Source organism: Chlorocebus sabaeus, chromosome 25 (genome assembly GCF_047675955.1).
Source record: "Chlorocebus sabaeus isolate Y175 chromosome 25, mChlSab1.0.hap1, whole genome shotgun sequence".
Lineage (NCBI taxonomy): Eukaryota > Metazoa > Chordata > Mammalia > Primates > Cercopithecidae > Chlorocebus > Chlorocebus sabaeus.
In genome coordinates, this window is record NC_132928.1 from 80,292,752 (window position 1) to 80,310,949 (window position 18,198).

The 18,198-nt window shown below is 39.6% G+C and overlaps 1 protein-coding gene across 3 annotated transcripts in view; it reads right to left on the reverse strand.

The window, feature by feature from the left end:
* Nucleotides 1-18,198, reverse strand: part of PLD5 (phospholipase D family member 5) — a 422,420-nt gene that overhangs the window by 247,242 nt on the left and 156,980 nt on the right. For 2 of the 3 annotated variants that reach the window (XM_007989952.3, XM_007989953.3), the window contains exon 2: nt 15,937-16,073. In XM_007989952.3, coding sequence (XP_007988143.1) covers nt 15,937-16,073 — 137 coding nt within the window. Of the gene's footprint in view, nt 1-15,929; nt 16,074-18,198 lie in introns of those variants that run through there. The other variant, XM_037986077.2, reaches the window with a different exon arrangement.

Below are 18,198 nucleotides of genomic sequence, written 5' to 3' on the forward strand. Positions count from 1 at the left end.
GCTCGCCATTCTAACTGGCGTGAGATAGTATCTCATTGTGGTTTTGATTTGCATTTCTCTGATGACCAGTGCAATGCCTTTTAAAAATAACAATATAAAAGGAAAGACAACCAAACTCCCAAAGAGCTTTTATCAAGTGGCTCAGCTCAATGTTATGGACTGAGCTAAAGTCCGAAGTGTTTCTAGTCCACAATTCTAATGGGAATTTTCAATGACTCCGTGATACTAATTTTGTAAAATAAGCCTCCTACAAAGACTGGTTACATTACTGGAAAAACTAATACTTGATGTTCACTCGTAGATACCAAGTACTATAAGAGAGGTCAGCTCTGGGCAATGTGGTAGCACCCAGGACAGTAACGTCACAGGGAACAAGGTGAATGGAGCACGTCTCCTGCAGGAGGGGTTGCCTCAGGTGAAACCCAAGAGATAGAGACAAGGAGGAAGAGACAAGAGATAGAGATAGAGACAAGGAGGAAACCCAAGAGATAGTGACCAGCAGAGAAAGCAATAGACAGGGAGGCACTGAGGCTGAGAAAGTTTGGTGCTTTTAGGGCCTAGGAAAACATTTGGAATGACCACAGCAGAGGGTGGAAGTTGCTAAAAGAGGGGTTGTCAAAAGATGGAGCTGTTCAGGCAGCAGGGGACTTGACTGTCAGGAGTAGCAGAGCTTCGTACATAACAAAGCAGAGGATCCTGCAGGATCTCAAAGTCAACCCCTATTTAATGTATAAAAACAATCTCCCGACCCAAGCCTTCAGATGAATTTGGGCTATAAGAAAATGCAGTGCAAGGATTTATATCTTAAAGGCTTGCAAATTTTTTTCTTTTTTTGAGTAGTGAAACCAATGGAAAAGTTTCAACAGTCAGCAATGCATTCACTGGGAAGGTCTCTGTCCTCTGGGCAATGCCTCTGGTGGGTCCTTAGGGAAACACTTCGAGACCTCAGCACCATGGTCTCCCAGAGGACGAGGGCAGGAGTGTACCAGGGACTGGTTAGGGGAGTTTCTTTTTCTAAAAACAACCTTTTGAAATTTACCATTTTTACCATTTTTAAGTGTAAGGTTCGATGGTAATAAATCCATTTATAACCTTTTCCCCACTTTGTCCCCTCTCTCCTTCCTGGCCCCTAGTAACCACCAATCTACTCCATATCATCATGAAATCCACATTTTCAGTTCCCACATATGAGTGAGAACATACGATATTTGTCTCTCTGTGGCTGGCTTAATTCATTTAACATGATGGCCTCCAGTTCCACCCATGTTGCTACAAATTACAGGATTTCATCCTTTTTATGACTGAATAATATTGTATTGCACATATATGTATATATACACACATACACACATACATACATACCATATTTACTTTATTCATCCACTGATGGGCACTCAGGTTGATTCCATATCTTGGCTACTGTGAATAGTGCTGCAGTACATGTGGGCATGGAGATAACTCTTTGATACATTGTATTCCCTTTCTTTTAGATATATACGCGGTAGTGGAATTGCTGAATCGTATGGTAAATAACTATATGTTTTTAGCTTTTGAGGAACTTCTATACTGTTCTCCATAGTGGCTGTACTAATCTCCACTCTGACCAACAGTATATGCGGAAAAAGTTTCAAGGTGGGGAAATCCAGAGAGAAGCCCAGTGCTACGACCTGGGATACAGTATTGTATGGGCAAGCTCTGTGAGGGCCTATAGCGATTCAGAATCAACATGTCTTCCCGGAGCTCATTTCTGGGATATAAGATACTTCATCTACTCTCATAAAACCTGAATCTACACCTACTATACATTTCCATCCCATCCCAGAAGGTTCAGGAAATTAAGGGGGTATGCATCAGCAACTGAAGTCTAACAATTGAAGATGCTCATGTTATTGGATAAAATAAAAGAAAAACACAGAGGCAGAGACTGATAGCAAGACGTGTGCTACAGGAAACCCCATGAAACGAGCTTCCCTGGGCCGTGGAGGCATGCAGTGCGTTGGATAACGTAGCAGACACCGTGGCAGCACTCTGCCCTTTGGTAGGCAGCCTTCACCGCAGCAGCCCTGACTTGACCCTGGGAGCACAAAAATCAGGTCAGCCAGTCAAAGCTGGATTTAAATGGAAAGGAATCAGAATATGCCACCCCAAAATACGCCACTTTGGCATACAGACTATTTTGAGATGAAAGAAACCTTCTTGGAACCTCCCTTATCTGACTAAGAGCAGAAACTTCTGAGAAACGAGGACTGCCACGAATCCTTTTTCCCAGGGGACTTTCATGGCCATGAATGGTACAGAAAGTTGGCAGAAAGATGGGGCTGTAGAAACAAACTTTACCAAATTACCCTTATCTTCCAGTAGTTTCTCACATACATTTATTTTTCCACAATGTACTTCCTCTAGAAGCCCAAAATTCTTTTTGTCTTGTTATTTCTCCACAAATTTGCATCCATACTTCTATGTAGGCAAAGGATAAGAATTGCCCTTTTGTAAAATTAGTATCCAAGTGTTTGGGTCTGACCACCTCTCTACAGTTTTTATTTTATTTCTGTGAGACCCCATCCATATGCATATGAAATAAACCTTTTTCTCCTATTATCCTATTTTTTGTCAGTTCAATATTCAGGGCTGCTGCCACTGAAACCAAGAGGTTAAGGAAAGAGTTTTTCCTCCCTAATGGAACCCAGCTTGACCCCTTAACTAGGGTAGCTTATTTAATAATGTTTAAACTTATTTCATCTGTAAAATTAGTATCAGAATATCTGCCTTAGTATAAGAATCGACAAGATAGCACTGGGTCCTTTTAGTGGCTGGTATATTATAGATACACAATAAGTGATAGCTGTCATAACACCAAATAATATCCAAAAACTGGTCATTTGTCATGAACCACAGTCCACACCATTTGGAGATGTAGTTGTAGATCCTTTTGTAGTAAGAACGGACTACCAAGATCTGCCTGGAGACTAAATAATGTGAAAATCAAGTCAAAATATGATAGCTGACTCTAACTTCAGTTACTAGTAAATAGCATCACCGAGAATTGCGTGGCAAGAATAAGAAAGCATCTGCATAGAAGCTACATCTAGCCAAATGATTGAATATCCCAGACTGCAATATTTCTAAAAGAGTGCTCAGAATAAAGTACATCATTTACAATAAGGGACAGTCCTGATTCATCTTATAGAGTAAATGTTACAATTATTGAAGCAAAGAGCTCACAGTGAAAGTTCACCTTATATATGCACAAATAATCAATTTTCAATGTTCTATGAAAGTAAAACATTAATAACTGCCTATGAAAATCTCCTACAAATGGATATTTCTAGTATGATGAAAAAGGCTCCAAAATCTAATTATATCTCTCTGATAAATTAGATGTGCTCTGTGAGTGATGTTATTTTGTTACTAATACAATAATTATTTTGATTACTGTATTGGTCTAATTTGTTGATATTTTACTGAATCCTCTATCAAACCATATTTCTCCTATATATGCAAAGGACACGAATAGGCAAGCCACAGGTGAAGAAGTAAACATGTCTCATAAACATGTGAGATTTTCAACACTCCTCATAATTTTTAAATATACAATTTTTTGTTCTATCAGATTAGCAAAGATAAAGAATTTGATAATATGTGATGTTGACAATCACGGGGAAAACAAGTAATCATAACATTCATGATAGAGACCCTTTGGAATCCAGCTTGTACTATCTGTCCATCCACAATTAAACCACATCTACCTTTACACCTAGCAAGTCCATTTCTAGGAATTTAAAGATATTCTACTACCTAGGCTAAACGTGTTCCAGGATCAATAAAGATCTACATTGTGGCACTGGTCGTTACGCTAACAACAAAACCCCCAAGGAACCTAAATGTCTTCCAAATCAATAAAGGACTAGTTGAATTATTTATATGATATTCATACAATGAGTGCCATGCAACCATGGATCTATATGTCTTAATACGTAAAGGCGTGGAAAAAAATTGTTCGTGGTACATCATGTCTATATGCTCCCATCTGTGAGAAAAACGGGACTGATACATAGACATGTACAATACAATATCCACATATAAAATCACATTTCTGGGAAGACATAAAAGAAAGTATGGGCAGTGTTTGCCTCTGGGCAAGGGGACACGGCCTGCAATAAGAGGGGGACTGTTTCATTGTAAAACTGAATTGTTGACATTATTATCATCTGTATATATTAGTTTTTCAATTGCCTACATAGTTGTTTTAAAAGGCAAGGATGTAATGAAATAACTTAGAAATATGGATGCAATAAAACAAGCAAAGTTCAATGAGATAAATCTAAGACGATGAGTTTTGTAGATTAACCTTGAAGGAAGGGATCTCTGATCTATACGTTTCTCTGTTTTGGTCAAACAAGTTACACACCGTCATTCATTTTTTTTTTTTTTTTTAAATAAAACTCTGTAGAATATGTACTAGTATGGTCACCATCAGTCTACACTCAAATCAAGGCTGCTTAAATGACCAAGTTTGCACAGCGGGTAGATGAGCTGAGAGGCACAATTAGGTCTCCCAGATGCAGAGCCTGAGTGAACTCGTGGGCATGTCTCACCCACTTCACCTTGACCCCTGCTGCCCAGTGAGGGCCAGACCATGGAAGCCTCTCAATGGCTTGTGATGGCGCTGAGAATTGCAAGGTAAATATAAGAAAGCATCTGCATAATATGTTCTATTTTCTCTTCTATTTTCATAAAAGTATAGACCTCATGACGCAGTAGATTATATTTTTAAAATGACATTTCTCACATTGGATGCTATTGACCTTTGAGAGTGTGGCTCAAACAATAGGTGAATTGGCGAGGCATGATGGCTCACACCTGTAATCCCAGCACTTTGGGAGGCCAAGGCAGGCGGATCATCTGAAGTCAGGAGTCTGAGACCAGCCTGGCCAACGTGGTGAAACCCTGTCTCTACTAAAAATACAAAAATTAGCCGGGCATGGTGGTGGGTGCCTGTAATCCCAGTTACTCAGTAGGCTGAGGCCGAAAAATCGCTTGAACCTGGGAGGCAGAGGTTGCAGTGAGCCGAGACCACACCATTGCACTCCAGCCTGGGCAGCACGAGCAAAATGCCATCTCAAATAAATAAATAAATAAGCGAATCATATAATATCTCACTTTGTACAGCACTTTGCAATCTTCTACACATGCATTATCTTATTTCTGTCTCACTACAGCATGGAAGGAAACTTCTCATTAATTTGTAAATAGGAGTACGGAGGCTGAGTGGAGATGACTCCCTCAGCCTGAAGGGACAACAGGAAACCTATCCTAGGTCGTCTGAACCTCAGTTTCACGTTGCAAACATATCCCTGCATCCTGGGTGAGTCATATCTGAAAACTAGCTTTGGAATTGTAGTTCAGGTTGGTTTGCAGAATCTTCTATTGCTTCCTGCCATGGCTTTTAGACTCACAGTTCAAAGATCCCTTCGGAAGCATAAACCCATTCTGAAATGCTGCATTCCAACCTTGCAAGCTTCTAAATGTCTAAATTCTATGGTTTTGGAAGCTGAGTTCCTATGAGTTCTTTAACAGAATTTTCTGTTGAAAACTTTTTCTCAATATGGTCTTTGTGACCATGGCAATTACTTTAACTAGAAGTTCTGATTAGAAAAATTTCTAATTACAGGTCTATAACCAAAACATAAGAACACCCATCAGGCACATCAACTCCAGTTTTCTCTTTATTTTTCTTCCCACTCCACTCCCTCCATCAATGTTCCTATTGCCTCAGGTTCAGGTTGGGCCCTTAGCTGTTACTATGAGAATGATGACACATAGGGTCCCTTCCTGACAAGACAGCTGAAACAGGCTGTCTGTGGAAAACACAGCTATACTTTCTGTTTTCAACACTATTCATGATTATCAGGTATGATTGTGCCTATAAGGGTTTGGTGAACTTTTTGAAAAATATATATCACATTCAAATTATCTTTTTGGAGAACAAACCTGGTGACAGGAAATGTCAACATCATTAATCATATATTAAGTTTCATTAAAATCAAAACTTTGAAATAATTAGCTTCTGCTGCTTCTCAGAGTGGTAATTATAGACCATCAGGGAGTGTCACACTCTCTCAGATTTCCTCCTTTAAATATTAAATGCTAAAGATGAAACATTATTTTTAACACAATCTTTTAAATTTTAGCTGTGGAATGTAAACAATACTTTCTGGGTATTGGGCTAATCAAATCTCATAGTTCAGGAAATCTGAATCTTACTGTATTCAGTGGTGAAGTGAAAATATTAATACATGCCATCTCATAGGAGAGCAGAGTTCAGAAGCATAAAATTATCTGTATTTCAATGTGTTTGGAGACTTCTCTTTTCCATCACTTAAAATCAAGCTGTCTCCCATTTCCAGCCATCATTAACAGTTATTTATTCAATGATAGTTAGAAAAAAAGTATAGCATCAGACTGTTTTATTTCCTTTTAACAACTCCCCTGCAAGTTTCTTTTTCTAACTCATTTCTGCATGATAGTCTTTACATAAATAATCCATAAACTATTGTATCTTCTCTCATAATTCTCAGTTTGATCTAAGGCAAATTCTTCTACGGAGGAATAATAAAGTAATGTAATAATACATATTATCTCAATGAACACTATTCTTTCTGTAATTTATACTTGTATTTTCATGGAAACTACTGCCCACTTAAAAAAAGGTAGCTGCTCAGCCTGGTGTGAGAGACCGCAAGGGGCACAAAGAGAGACAGACAGTTGGGTTCCTTGTTCTCAGGGAGCTTTTGATCTATTCGGGGAAACAAACAAACGAACAGAAGTGCTGGTAACTCCAATAAAAGGCCAAAGTTCCCATTACAGAAATGGACTTTCATATGGAGAAAGGGGGCAAAAAGTGAGGAATTAAAGCAGGATGAAGTTCTTCAGCTCGGGACTCTGGGAGAATGCAGATGACCTTCGAAGGCACAGAGGCTCAAAAGGGAAAGTGACATGTAGTGTTCATTTCTCCTCATTACAAAGCTTTCCCACTCTGCCAGCCCTTGAGTCTCTGCCAAAATGCAAGTGATGGTGGCTGAGTCTCTTGCTATAGAAGCTCAGAATAAATAACCTTTGCTTTTCTCATGGGGTTGGCCTTCATTTATTTCCACAGGATTCAGTGTGTTGACAGAGGGGCTAGTTTTAGAAAAGGAAAGGAACATCTCTTCCTCTGAGATAAAAACAGAAGGAGGGAAGGACGAATGAAGTCACTTGGGGGATTCTGAGTTGGAAAGAAAGCTGAAGGGGTTACATCAGGTGGACGCCATCTTCTCAACCAAAGCCATCTCTAAACAGAGAAGCACGGAAGGGAAGGGGAGGGAAGTGGAAGGGATTTACAACTGGAAAAGACAAGGAGCCAATAAGAAATGGATCAATTGACTCACTTATGTTTAACATCGTGAATTAAACATAAATGCTTATCTCTCTTAGATCTTAGAAAATTCCGGAAGAAACAGATACTGGCACTGATAAAAGGGAAAATACTTCAGAATATTATATAGGCGATAGGCTCACTGTCAGCTCAAATGAAGAAACTAGGAGAGGACATAAAACAAAAGGCTCTAGAGATAGTTTTTGTCTTTATTCTACTTTCCATCGCTATTTTTCATTTAGTGCACTAGAAATCCATTTGTAGTATCAAGGGCTCTAGGCTTTTACATTCTTTGGAGTTCCTCTGGGGTAAGAAGAATAAGTTAGACTACCTCCTTTTTCTTTTCTAGACAGTCAGAAGAGTGCTCAGATATCAAATAAGGAGCCAAAACCAAATGGGATCTTTTAAATTTGGGAGCAACACTGTAATTTAAAAACATAGTTGGGTTTGTCAATACAAAGCAAAATAGATCAAAGTTAATGTAGATAAAGGGAAAAATTCATAGTTTAAGGAAAGGATGAAAAATGATAATAAGGTCTTCCCCATTTTGGAGCAAAGTAAGATGAAAGTCAAAAAAAAAAAAAAAAAAAAAAAAAAACCCTGCAAACGCCCACAATAAATTTCTGTCCCTTAGTGAGAAGAATAATAGTGGATATTTATTGAACATTTATATGACAGATGCTATTGTATCAAAGGTACTCACATTAACACATTTAGTCTTTACAGAAGCCTTTCACACAAGACCCAATACTTGTCTGCAATATACAGATGAAAAGAAAATGAGGCACAGTAAAGTCAAGAAACTTCCCCAAGATTGCAAAGCTCCTAAGTGGTATAGCCAGATTCGAACCCAGGTAATCTGGCCTTATAGTCCACATGCTTATGTCTGGAATATGAAGAAATGAAGGGAGAGGAAGAGTGAAGGAGGGAGGCAGAAGTACTGTTCAGTCAGTGCTGAACAATTCTTTAGTACCATACAATTGTTCATTACTGCAGTTTAAGAATGTTTCCTATGGTATCACTGTGTTCATCACCATTACCTTTGGACGACAATATAAGGACACCAACAGAACTTAGATTCTGGTCTTTAATAGAAGTCTTCCTGAAAAGGAACCAGGGCTCATTTGAAAGTAGACAATACCATGTCTCAAAGCAAGCTAATCTAAAATAGCACTAGAAAAGCTAGCTGTTGCCAAAAAGCAAGGCTGCTCTCAGAGATACCTGGAATAGCGTCAAAAAGTACAAAAGGTGGCTCTCACTGGCCAAGAAGTGACAATTTGGGCATTAAAAGGGAAAACAATGATTAAAGTCCACCAGAGCAAGCTGAGTCTGTTAAGACCACTCTAAGGTCATGATACTAAACAGAAAAGTGACAAAATACTAGGAGGTAATTGTCAACACATAAAGTGGTCTCTCAATACTGTCTTCTAGGAATGTCATATACTGATGAACCAAATTATGTGTGTACTATGCTGAAGCTGCAGCTGAGTTATTGATATAAATCTAGATGTCTGTAGATATTTTTTGAGTAAGAAATGATAGGTCAGAGGAAGAGATTCAGCAAATAAAGTATGTGAAAAACAAAGTAGAGAAAAATAATAGAGAAACTTGAAAATTTAGAAAGGATGCATAAAAAGTCTGTGTATGAAAGGGTGGTATATAACAAAGTGAATTTGGCCCTTGCTATACTTTCTGTGACCAGACTTTGGTGGTCTAAGACACTCCTTATTGGAGAACTGCTGTGGAAACTTATACATTGGTTACCCAGCCTATAACATTACATGGAACATCTTTTGTACAGACCCAAATCTATTCAATTTAGGATGAAAGAAAATTTCTGGATTCAGGAACAATGGGGATCAGATAGGTTAGAGAAAGAGGCTGAGATATAGAGATACAGACAGACAGACTGAGTTGTTTCATTTCCTTCATACTTCAGACTAAGTGAGCAAGCTAAAACCAATGTGAAGATATGTGGGCAAGAGTGAGCCAACCTAGACCGGTAGCCACCCAGGCATGGGGACTGATTTAGGAAGATGAGAGGCAAGTGTGAGGAGGTCCGGAACAGGGGCTGCCATAACTACCTAGATAAAATAGGTGACACATGCTCATTGATATGATTATATGGCAATGTTAGCCCACCCAAGAAGGTACGTTTACTCAGCTTGCTTAATGATACTTTGCAGAAATTAATTTCCATATTGTCATGAGGACTGGGCCTGAAGTTAGGGAGAAGGATGCTGACTGGTTCTGTATGTATTTATCAGGGAGTAGCAGCAACAAAAGCCCCTCTTCTAGTGAGTGTCCAACAGTGTCTCTAATAAGTGGGGGAGTAGCAACTGAAAATGACTGATGTAGGATAGCTCTGTGGGGGGAGTAGGGAAGATGGAAGTAGCTAAATATACAAAATGAAGACTTCTCCTCTGAAAGGGTGGGTGTTCAAGTGAGAGCAGGTGTTCTGTGATTGAGCAGCACCTGGAGCTCAGCTCCAATGTCTCTGCTGGTCCCTGAGGACACGATGTATGGGAAACTTCACTGTGTGTGGTTACTTCTCACAAGAATGAGGTATGAGGATGATTAGGGGCACTAGCGAATTGCAAAATAGCCAAGTCACAGGATGCGTGCAACCTAAACTAGCAGTTTGAACTTTCCTTACTTATCAGTGATGTCCCAGGCCTACTGACATGTGGGTTACTAGTAGAAACTAGAAAATGTGTCTCTCACCCCCTCAGGTAATCAAAGTGACATGGAGATTTAAAGTTACAAGGACCAAACCAATCATTTGAAACATATTGGGAAATGGTGGAAGTGCCCAGAAATCCAATACAAAGAGACAAAGGTCATTTACTGAGGCCAAAGATCTTATTTTTGGGGCAATACAACTGAGACTCATTAAAAGACATTTGGAAAATAAGTTTAGAGCCTTTGATGTTTTGTGATATTTCGTAGATTTGTGAGGGAAATTGTGATACAATTATCCACTATTAGTACAGTAATCTAGCAGCAAAATAATACAAAGGGGGGAAGAAATAAAACAAGACAAAAAAACATAAGATTTTTTATAGGGAGACAGATATGGTTTTTAGAGAGGCATATGAAAGTTGGAAAAACATTGAGTGGGCAGAATGAATCGGAATGGGAATCTTATTAGAAGATAGAAAGGCTAGTTAGCAGAAATGACATGAATTAAAGTACTATATTTAAGAAAGAGTACACCAGATGAAGAGGTCTTGGGGAGAGACTGTCAAAACTGTGATGAGATGCTGACAGACTGTAAATGTTGATATTCTTTCAACTTTCAGAAGTGAGGAGCGCTACACACACAGAGGGAGTTTAACGATAAAGTAATAAGACCTCAGCAAAGGTTGAACCGAGCAAGCAGCACTTTATGATAGTGACAACACATGGAGAAAAGCAGAAAGAGAACACACGGGACTTCGGTACAAAGTAATTGGAAACTGAGCAAAATGGGGTAGAGTTAGCGCCTCCTTCAGGTAAAGTCTGGGAAGGAGTCCAGGGAGGTTAGCTCCAGGAAAGGGATGAGGTCATGAGAGGAAGAACTGGAATTTTCTAGAGAAAGGTTCAAGCTGAGACTGGCATGCTCAAGAACTTCAGTAGACTAGTGGATTTTCGTACAGGTCTGTGTCAGTGCCAGTATATTCAATGGTGCATCTCCGAAAAAGCCCTCATCTCTTTTAACAGGGACATGACTGCCTGGAGGAATCTAGAACTGAACAATAGAACCTACTCTCCCTGAAGACTTATGAGGGCCTGGACCAATGGCTGAGGCTGCCCTGAGGACAAGGATGGGTAAAACCAGGAGTCAATCAGTTTAAGAATTGGCTGTCAGATTGAGGCAAAAAAAAAAAAAAAAAAAAAAAAATCCAAGCGAGACTTCAGGATGCTGCAGGAAGCATGGCGGTATGCTAATCATGATCTGGCAAATGGATGGGAAGAAAATTAAGACAGAAGGGGTTGACAGAGGAGGAGATTCAGGGAAGTAAGAGACTGAATAAACAAATGGACAATGACCAAATCATATATGAAGGCTGCACAATCTGTAGGCTCCTGCCCAGGAAACTAACCCCTTTTCTGCAATAACCAGTCCAGGAAGCCAGTCTGCTGTAAGTTAGACTTGTAGGAAGTCAGATTGCTATCTCTAGTAACAATCCAGGAAGCTAAACAATAATTTCTGTAACAGCTGGCCCCAAATGGCCAGGACTTGACTAATGACCAACAGCTTCCTTAATTTTTGTTCCTACTTCTAATTCAGGACCAACCAGAAAAAGTCAAGTATGACCCTCTAACCAATTACATAGGATATCACTTCCAGTTATCCCACCTACAGCCTACCCAAGCCAATAGCCTCTAATCAGAGCACACCTAGAGCCTTCTTTCTTCCACTATGAAGTTTTCCCATTTCTCTGCCTGCCTTTGAGTCTCTGCAAAACACAATTGATGGTGGGTGACTCCCTTGCTGCAGCAAGCTCTAACTAAATAGCCTCTGCTCTCGTGTGATTTGTCTTTGTATATTTCCATAGAACCAAAGACTAAAGTCAGGATAGATTCAGGATAAGTGAAGAAGTGAGAGGAAAAGGAAGTAGGTTGTGAATAGAGAAGAGGAATTTCTAGACTCTTTGGAGGAACAAGGAGATAATTAACATTTGCATATTATTTTTAATGAGTTTCCTGATGCTTTGCCATGGGTTTATACAATTTACCAAATCCTCATAAACTTTGTGAGACAGATTTTTTTAATCTATCATTTTTAAGGAAAATTAAATTAAAAGAGCTTTCATAACCCATTAAGGGTGAAGAGGCATCCCACGCCGAATTTATTCTTTTCACTATGTCAGGTCACTCTCCCAGACCCTCTCTGACATCCCCATTTTGTTAGTCCATTTTCACACTCCTGACAAAGACATACCTGAAACTGGGAACAAAAAAGCGTTTAATTGGACTTACAGTTCCACTGGGCTGAGGAGGCCTCAGAACCATGGCAGGAGGTGAAAGGTTGCAGTGGCAAGAGAAAATGAGAGAGAAGCAAAAGCAGAAACTGCTGATAAATCCATCAGATCTCGTGAGACTTATTCCCTATCAGAATAGCACGGGAAAGATGGCCCCATGATTCAGTGACCTCCTTCTGGGTCCTTCCCACAACATGTGGGGATTCTGGGAGATATAATACAAGTTGAGGTCTGAATGGCGCACAGCCAAACCATATCACCCATTGTAGTTATGACCACCGTAAATTGCCGCAACAGTCTCATGACTCTACTGTAACTCCTTGTGCAGTCTCTTGGTGCTCTGCTGATCAGGGATGAATGAAATAATTCAATTCATATCTTCCCCAAGCTTACAGTTAGTAAGTAGTAGAAGCAAGATTTGAATTCAGATCTTCCTAATTTCAAAGTCCATGGTTGTTAACTGTGTTAGGCTAGCTTGGAAGTGGAGTTGCTTGCTGGCAGGTAGGTGTGAGGATGAAGTGGGCATTAAATGTATTGACTTGAAATGCTTACAAAATGGCAAGGCTAGAGTCTTGGGAAGTAAATTCTTAAGTTGCTAAAAACATTGGCAAGGGATGAGATGGATGGGTGGAGGTCTGTTAGCCAGGCACGAAAGGCTCACTCCCCAGGAAATGATTGAGGAACTCCAGAAACGTTGCATCCTCCTGGAGTACCCTCCGTTGGCAGAATATGACTTCCAGAAGGATTCTGTCAACCCTGATGTCAACACTGACCTAAAGCCCACAGCTGTCCTCAGACCCTATCAGGAGAAGAGCTTGTGGAAGATTGAATCAAATTCAAATGAGAATAATCCAGAAAAGGTAGTGAAACAACAGGTTGGAAACTGGATTGGGGCATAAGGAGATGCAGTAACCCTACCTCCTCATCCTGTGCATTGGAGAGAGGAGCCAAGGCAGAAACTTCCTGAGGATGAAGTTACGGGAAGCAAGATACCAGTTCTAGGGCAGATATACCAGAAGCGCATGTTGTAATGTCTGAGAACGCAGAACAGAAACCCAGGGCACAGGGCAAGAAGCTGCAGAGGAAAGACCTAGAGGGGACGTATGTTTTGGAAAAGATGTCTCTCTCTCTTTCTCTCTCTATATATATATAGATATAGATATATCTATGTATCTCTATAGATATCTATAGATATCTCTATATATAGATATCTCTATATATAGAGAGATACATAGATATCTCTATATATAGAGATATCTATATATATAGATATCTATATATAGAGAGATACACATACACACACATATCTACATATATATAGATATCTATATATAGAGAGATACACATACACACATATATCTATATATAGATATCTATATATAGATATATAGAGATACACATACACACACATATATACACATATATACACATATATACACATATATACATATATACAATCATATATCATATACAATATCACATATATATATATGATATATGTTATCTAGTAACCCGGGTAGTGAGTCCAACCACCCACAGGAAAAGAGAATGCATAGTAGCTAGAATAATATATTCTAGATGGTGGGAGAAGTAGTATTAAGTTATTAGAATTTAGTTACTGATTGGAAGAAGAAATAGCCAGACCCCAACTCCAGTTACATGAGTTAAAAATAAAAATTAAAGCAAATTTTAGCTTCCTCCAAGTTAAAAAAAATGACTGCTGTTGAAAATTACCAATACCTGGTAATGTGCATTGAAATGATCAGGCATTTTGTTTTAAGGAAGCTGCTATGGTTTGATCTCCATGATCAAGGTGTTCTAGGTGTTCTAGGTGATCTAGGTGTTCGGGTTTGCATTTAAAATACACAGCACTCTTCGCTTTAAGGTGAGGAGAGAGAGAAGCAGTGTGTTCTCATTCAATAAATATGAGTCATGGTCCCCTTGTCTATGTATATTTGCCATGCAATAGCATTAGCAAAAGATGACAGTAATCTACTGTTCTTCTGTTGCTTCCATTACAGTAATCACGAAACAATTTTTCACCTAAATCCAGTCTGGAAAGTAAATATATTTATGAAATACCTTTTTTTAAAATTTCCAGCTTTTAAGTTCAGGGGTACATGTGCAGGATGTGCAGGTTTATTACCTAGGGAAGTGTGGGTGATGGTTTGCTGCACAGATCATCCCATCACCCAGATATTAAGCCCAGCATCCTTTAACTATTCTTCCTGACGCTCTCCCTCCTCCCACCCCTGACCCTCCAACAGGCTCTGGGGTGTGTTGTTCCCCACCATGTGTCCATGTGTTCTCATCATTTAGCTCCCACTTAGAAGTCAGAACATGCAGTATTTGGCTTTGTCTTCCTGCATTAGCTTGCTAAGGATAATGGCTTCCAAAGCCATGCATGTCCCTACAAAGGATGTGATCTTGTTCCTTTTATGGCTACATAATATTATGGAATACCTTTCTAACATGAAGGAAGAAAATCTAAAATGTGTATTGATTTCTTTCTTGTATGCTCTGTTCTGTATATAATGCCTGTTGCCTAGTAACTAGACTATAAGGTACCATAGGTTTTATAAAAAAAGAAAAAGCCAATTGTCTTTTCAGAACATTTCCTGCGCCAGAACATTCAACCTCAAAGCAAAATATCCAGGATGAAACTCACATACAGATTATAAGGTTGTTGTTTATTTTAAGTTAGGAAAGTGGCGGGGGGGTCTTAGGCTAATGCTTTCCATTGGGGAAATATAACAATTTAAATTTATGATAAGCTCTAATTCATAATTACTGTTGTAATTTAGTGGCCTCACTTCAGCTTTGCAGCAATATGTATATAAAAATAGACCTCTTATTTATCTGCCTGTTTTTGGTACTTTTCTTCACCCTCCCCAAACCTGGAAAAACAGTAGCAGCTCAGAGAAGAGTTTGATGAGGAGATTTCTGGGGTTGAGATTATGCTGCGATGTCTCTGCTGGTCAGCAATGGCCCTCAGGCAATGCTACTTAATGTAAATGAAGAGACATAATGCATACATAAAAGAATAAAGCTATTGTAGTTTCTAGATTAAAAACAAACTGTGTGCTAAATTGGAACAGGTTGAGGAGCCCTGTGTATTCTCATAGACACACTTACTTCTTCAATCCCTAACTTTGTTAGAATTTTCCCTGAGATGTGTATTTTTAAACTGGCATTTGATGGAACAACTAGCACAGCGTTCTTTGTCCACTGGGTCACTCATTTTTACAAGCTCATCATAGAACACCCAAAACAAACCTCATATACAGTGGTCTCCAGAAATGCAGACTGTTACAAAAGTTTTTTGTTGCCCACCAGCCTGTAGAGAATATGACCAGACTGTAAAGTGAATTCAATGATTACTCATTACTTGCCCTAAAAGTAAGAGCACCAGTGGACAGACTCATGCCTCAGCTTAAGCCAAGGGGAGCCTGGATGACTAACATGTGTTTATGTATTTTCTTCTCCATTATTCAAGGCCCTCTTTGGATTTCTTGCCCACCCCCTAAAAGAGAATTTTTGTTTGTTACCTCTTACCGACATTTATTTTGGCAATTTTTTTCCGAGAGTCCATCCTCATCCTCTCCCATGATGTCCACGGCTGAAAAGATCAGTGCAACGAGAATGGCAAAGCAGCACACCAGGGCAAAGATCACGATGCACTTCTGCTGGGACTGAAAGAGGAAACAAAGACAAAGAGAAGTAAGTGGTGTTGCTTTCTCTTGGGAAACTGAAGATGTGCCAACTTATCAACATTCCATGAAAAATGGGTGGGGATATGATTATCACTGCCAGAGAAGGGAAAGCTATTCTCTAGTGAACATGCCCAAGATCTTTGTGCTTATTCCTCAACACAGCCTTCAAACCCCACTTCAAGTGCTAGACCCTGTTAAATAATTCAAGTGTAGTATCCAGGCTTCTGAATGAGTTTGCTCTTCTTCTTCCTACTCAAAAGCAGTCCAGAAAAGATCACTATGATATCTACTGCTTCAAATTAAAAATGAAACACATATGCTGGCATCATGCTGTCAATAAAAACAGTCGAACTCTGTAAAATATTTGAAGATATTTATTCTGAGTCAAATGTGAGTGACCGATGGCCCATGACAGAACCTTCAGGAGATCCTGAGACCGTGTACCCAATAGTTTTATACATTTTAGGGAGACATAAGACATCAATCAACACATGTAAAATGTATATTGGTTCAGTCCGGAAAGGCAGGACAGCTGGAAGGGGGGGCTTCCAGGTCATAGGCAGAGGCAAAGATTGTCTGATTGGCAATTGGTTGAAAGAGTTATTATCAATAGCAAGGAATGTCTGAGTTACTATAAGGGGTTGTAGAGACCAAGGATTTATGCAGATGAAGCTTCCAGGTAGCAGGCTTCAGAAAGAACAGACTATAAATGTTTCTTAACAGACTTAGAGTCTGTTCTATCAGCAATTCCAAAAGGGAGGAGGGCACAAATGAGGCATGTCCAGCTCCCACTTCTCATCATGGCCTGAACTCGTTTTTCAGGTTAACTTTGGAATGCGCTTGGCTGAGAAGAAGGTTCCATTCAGATGGATGGGGGGGTTGAATTTAATTTTGGTTTACAATGTGTTATTTAACTGACATTGTTTTCTTTAAAACTCTGAACGCAGACATAACTCTTGATATGATTTTCACTTAGAAATACAAGCTGAATGTCTAGGTGGTTAAAGTCACTCACACACATATCATTAGGCCCAAGTATTATAATTTGAGCTGTTTCTCTCTCTACGGGCTCATGGCTAAAAGTGGCCGAAGACATGGCCATGAAAACTGGGCAGGAGCTGTGACCACTGCAACAAATTATTTTGCCTGCTTTCCCTCTGCTACAGTCTGAATATTTGTGCACATCCAAAATTCGTATGTTGAAACCTTAACCTCCAAGGTGATGATATTAGGAGATGGGGATTTTGGGGAGGAGATTAGGTCATGAAGGCAGAGTTCTGCCCTCATGAATGAGTCTCAGAGATGGGAATGGTGGCATGCACCTATAGTCCCAGCTAGTAAGGAGGCTGGGGTGGGAGGATTGCTTGATTCCAGGGTTTTGAGGCTGCAGTGCACTATGACCGTGCCTATGAACAGCCACCACACTCCAGTGTGGGCATAATAGTGAGAATTTGTCTCTAAAAGGAAAAAAAAAGTCCTTAAAGAGCTCCCTTGCCCCTTCTATCATGTGGGGATACAGCAAGATGGCACCATGGATGAAAAAGGATACAAGCCCTCACCACATGCCAAATCTACCAGCATCTTGATCTTGGATTTTTCCAGCCTCCGAAACTGTGAGAAACAAATTTCTGTTGTGTATAAGCTACCCAGTTTATGATATTTTGTTACAGCAGCCCAAAAAGACCAAGATAAATTCGATAAATTCTGGATGGAGAAACGAGGAAAAGCAATTTTGAAAGTCTGTGCACAGCTTTTAAGAGTTATTTACAGAGGTGAAAGGGTCATCTTTCATCAGACAGCCAGGCATACATCACTCTGTTAGTGATAAATATTTGTATACACACATACACACACACACACACAGTTCAGAGCCTTTCTGAAACCAGCTGACTTTGCATTTTCTTACCACACTGCTTCACTTTATCACTAAAGCCACATGATTTCCTAAGAATCCAAGGAACCTCTCAAACTCAGAGTCCAGGTCACCTAGAGGGATCCTTAAATGACAGATTGTAGTTAGAAATAGATGTAGTCAAGTCAAAGGAATTAATGGTGTTTCTGTGACCAGGCACTATCAGCACACACGAGTGCTTCATTTTTGTTT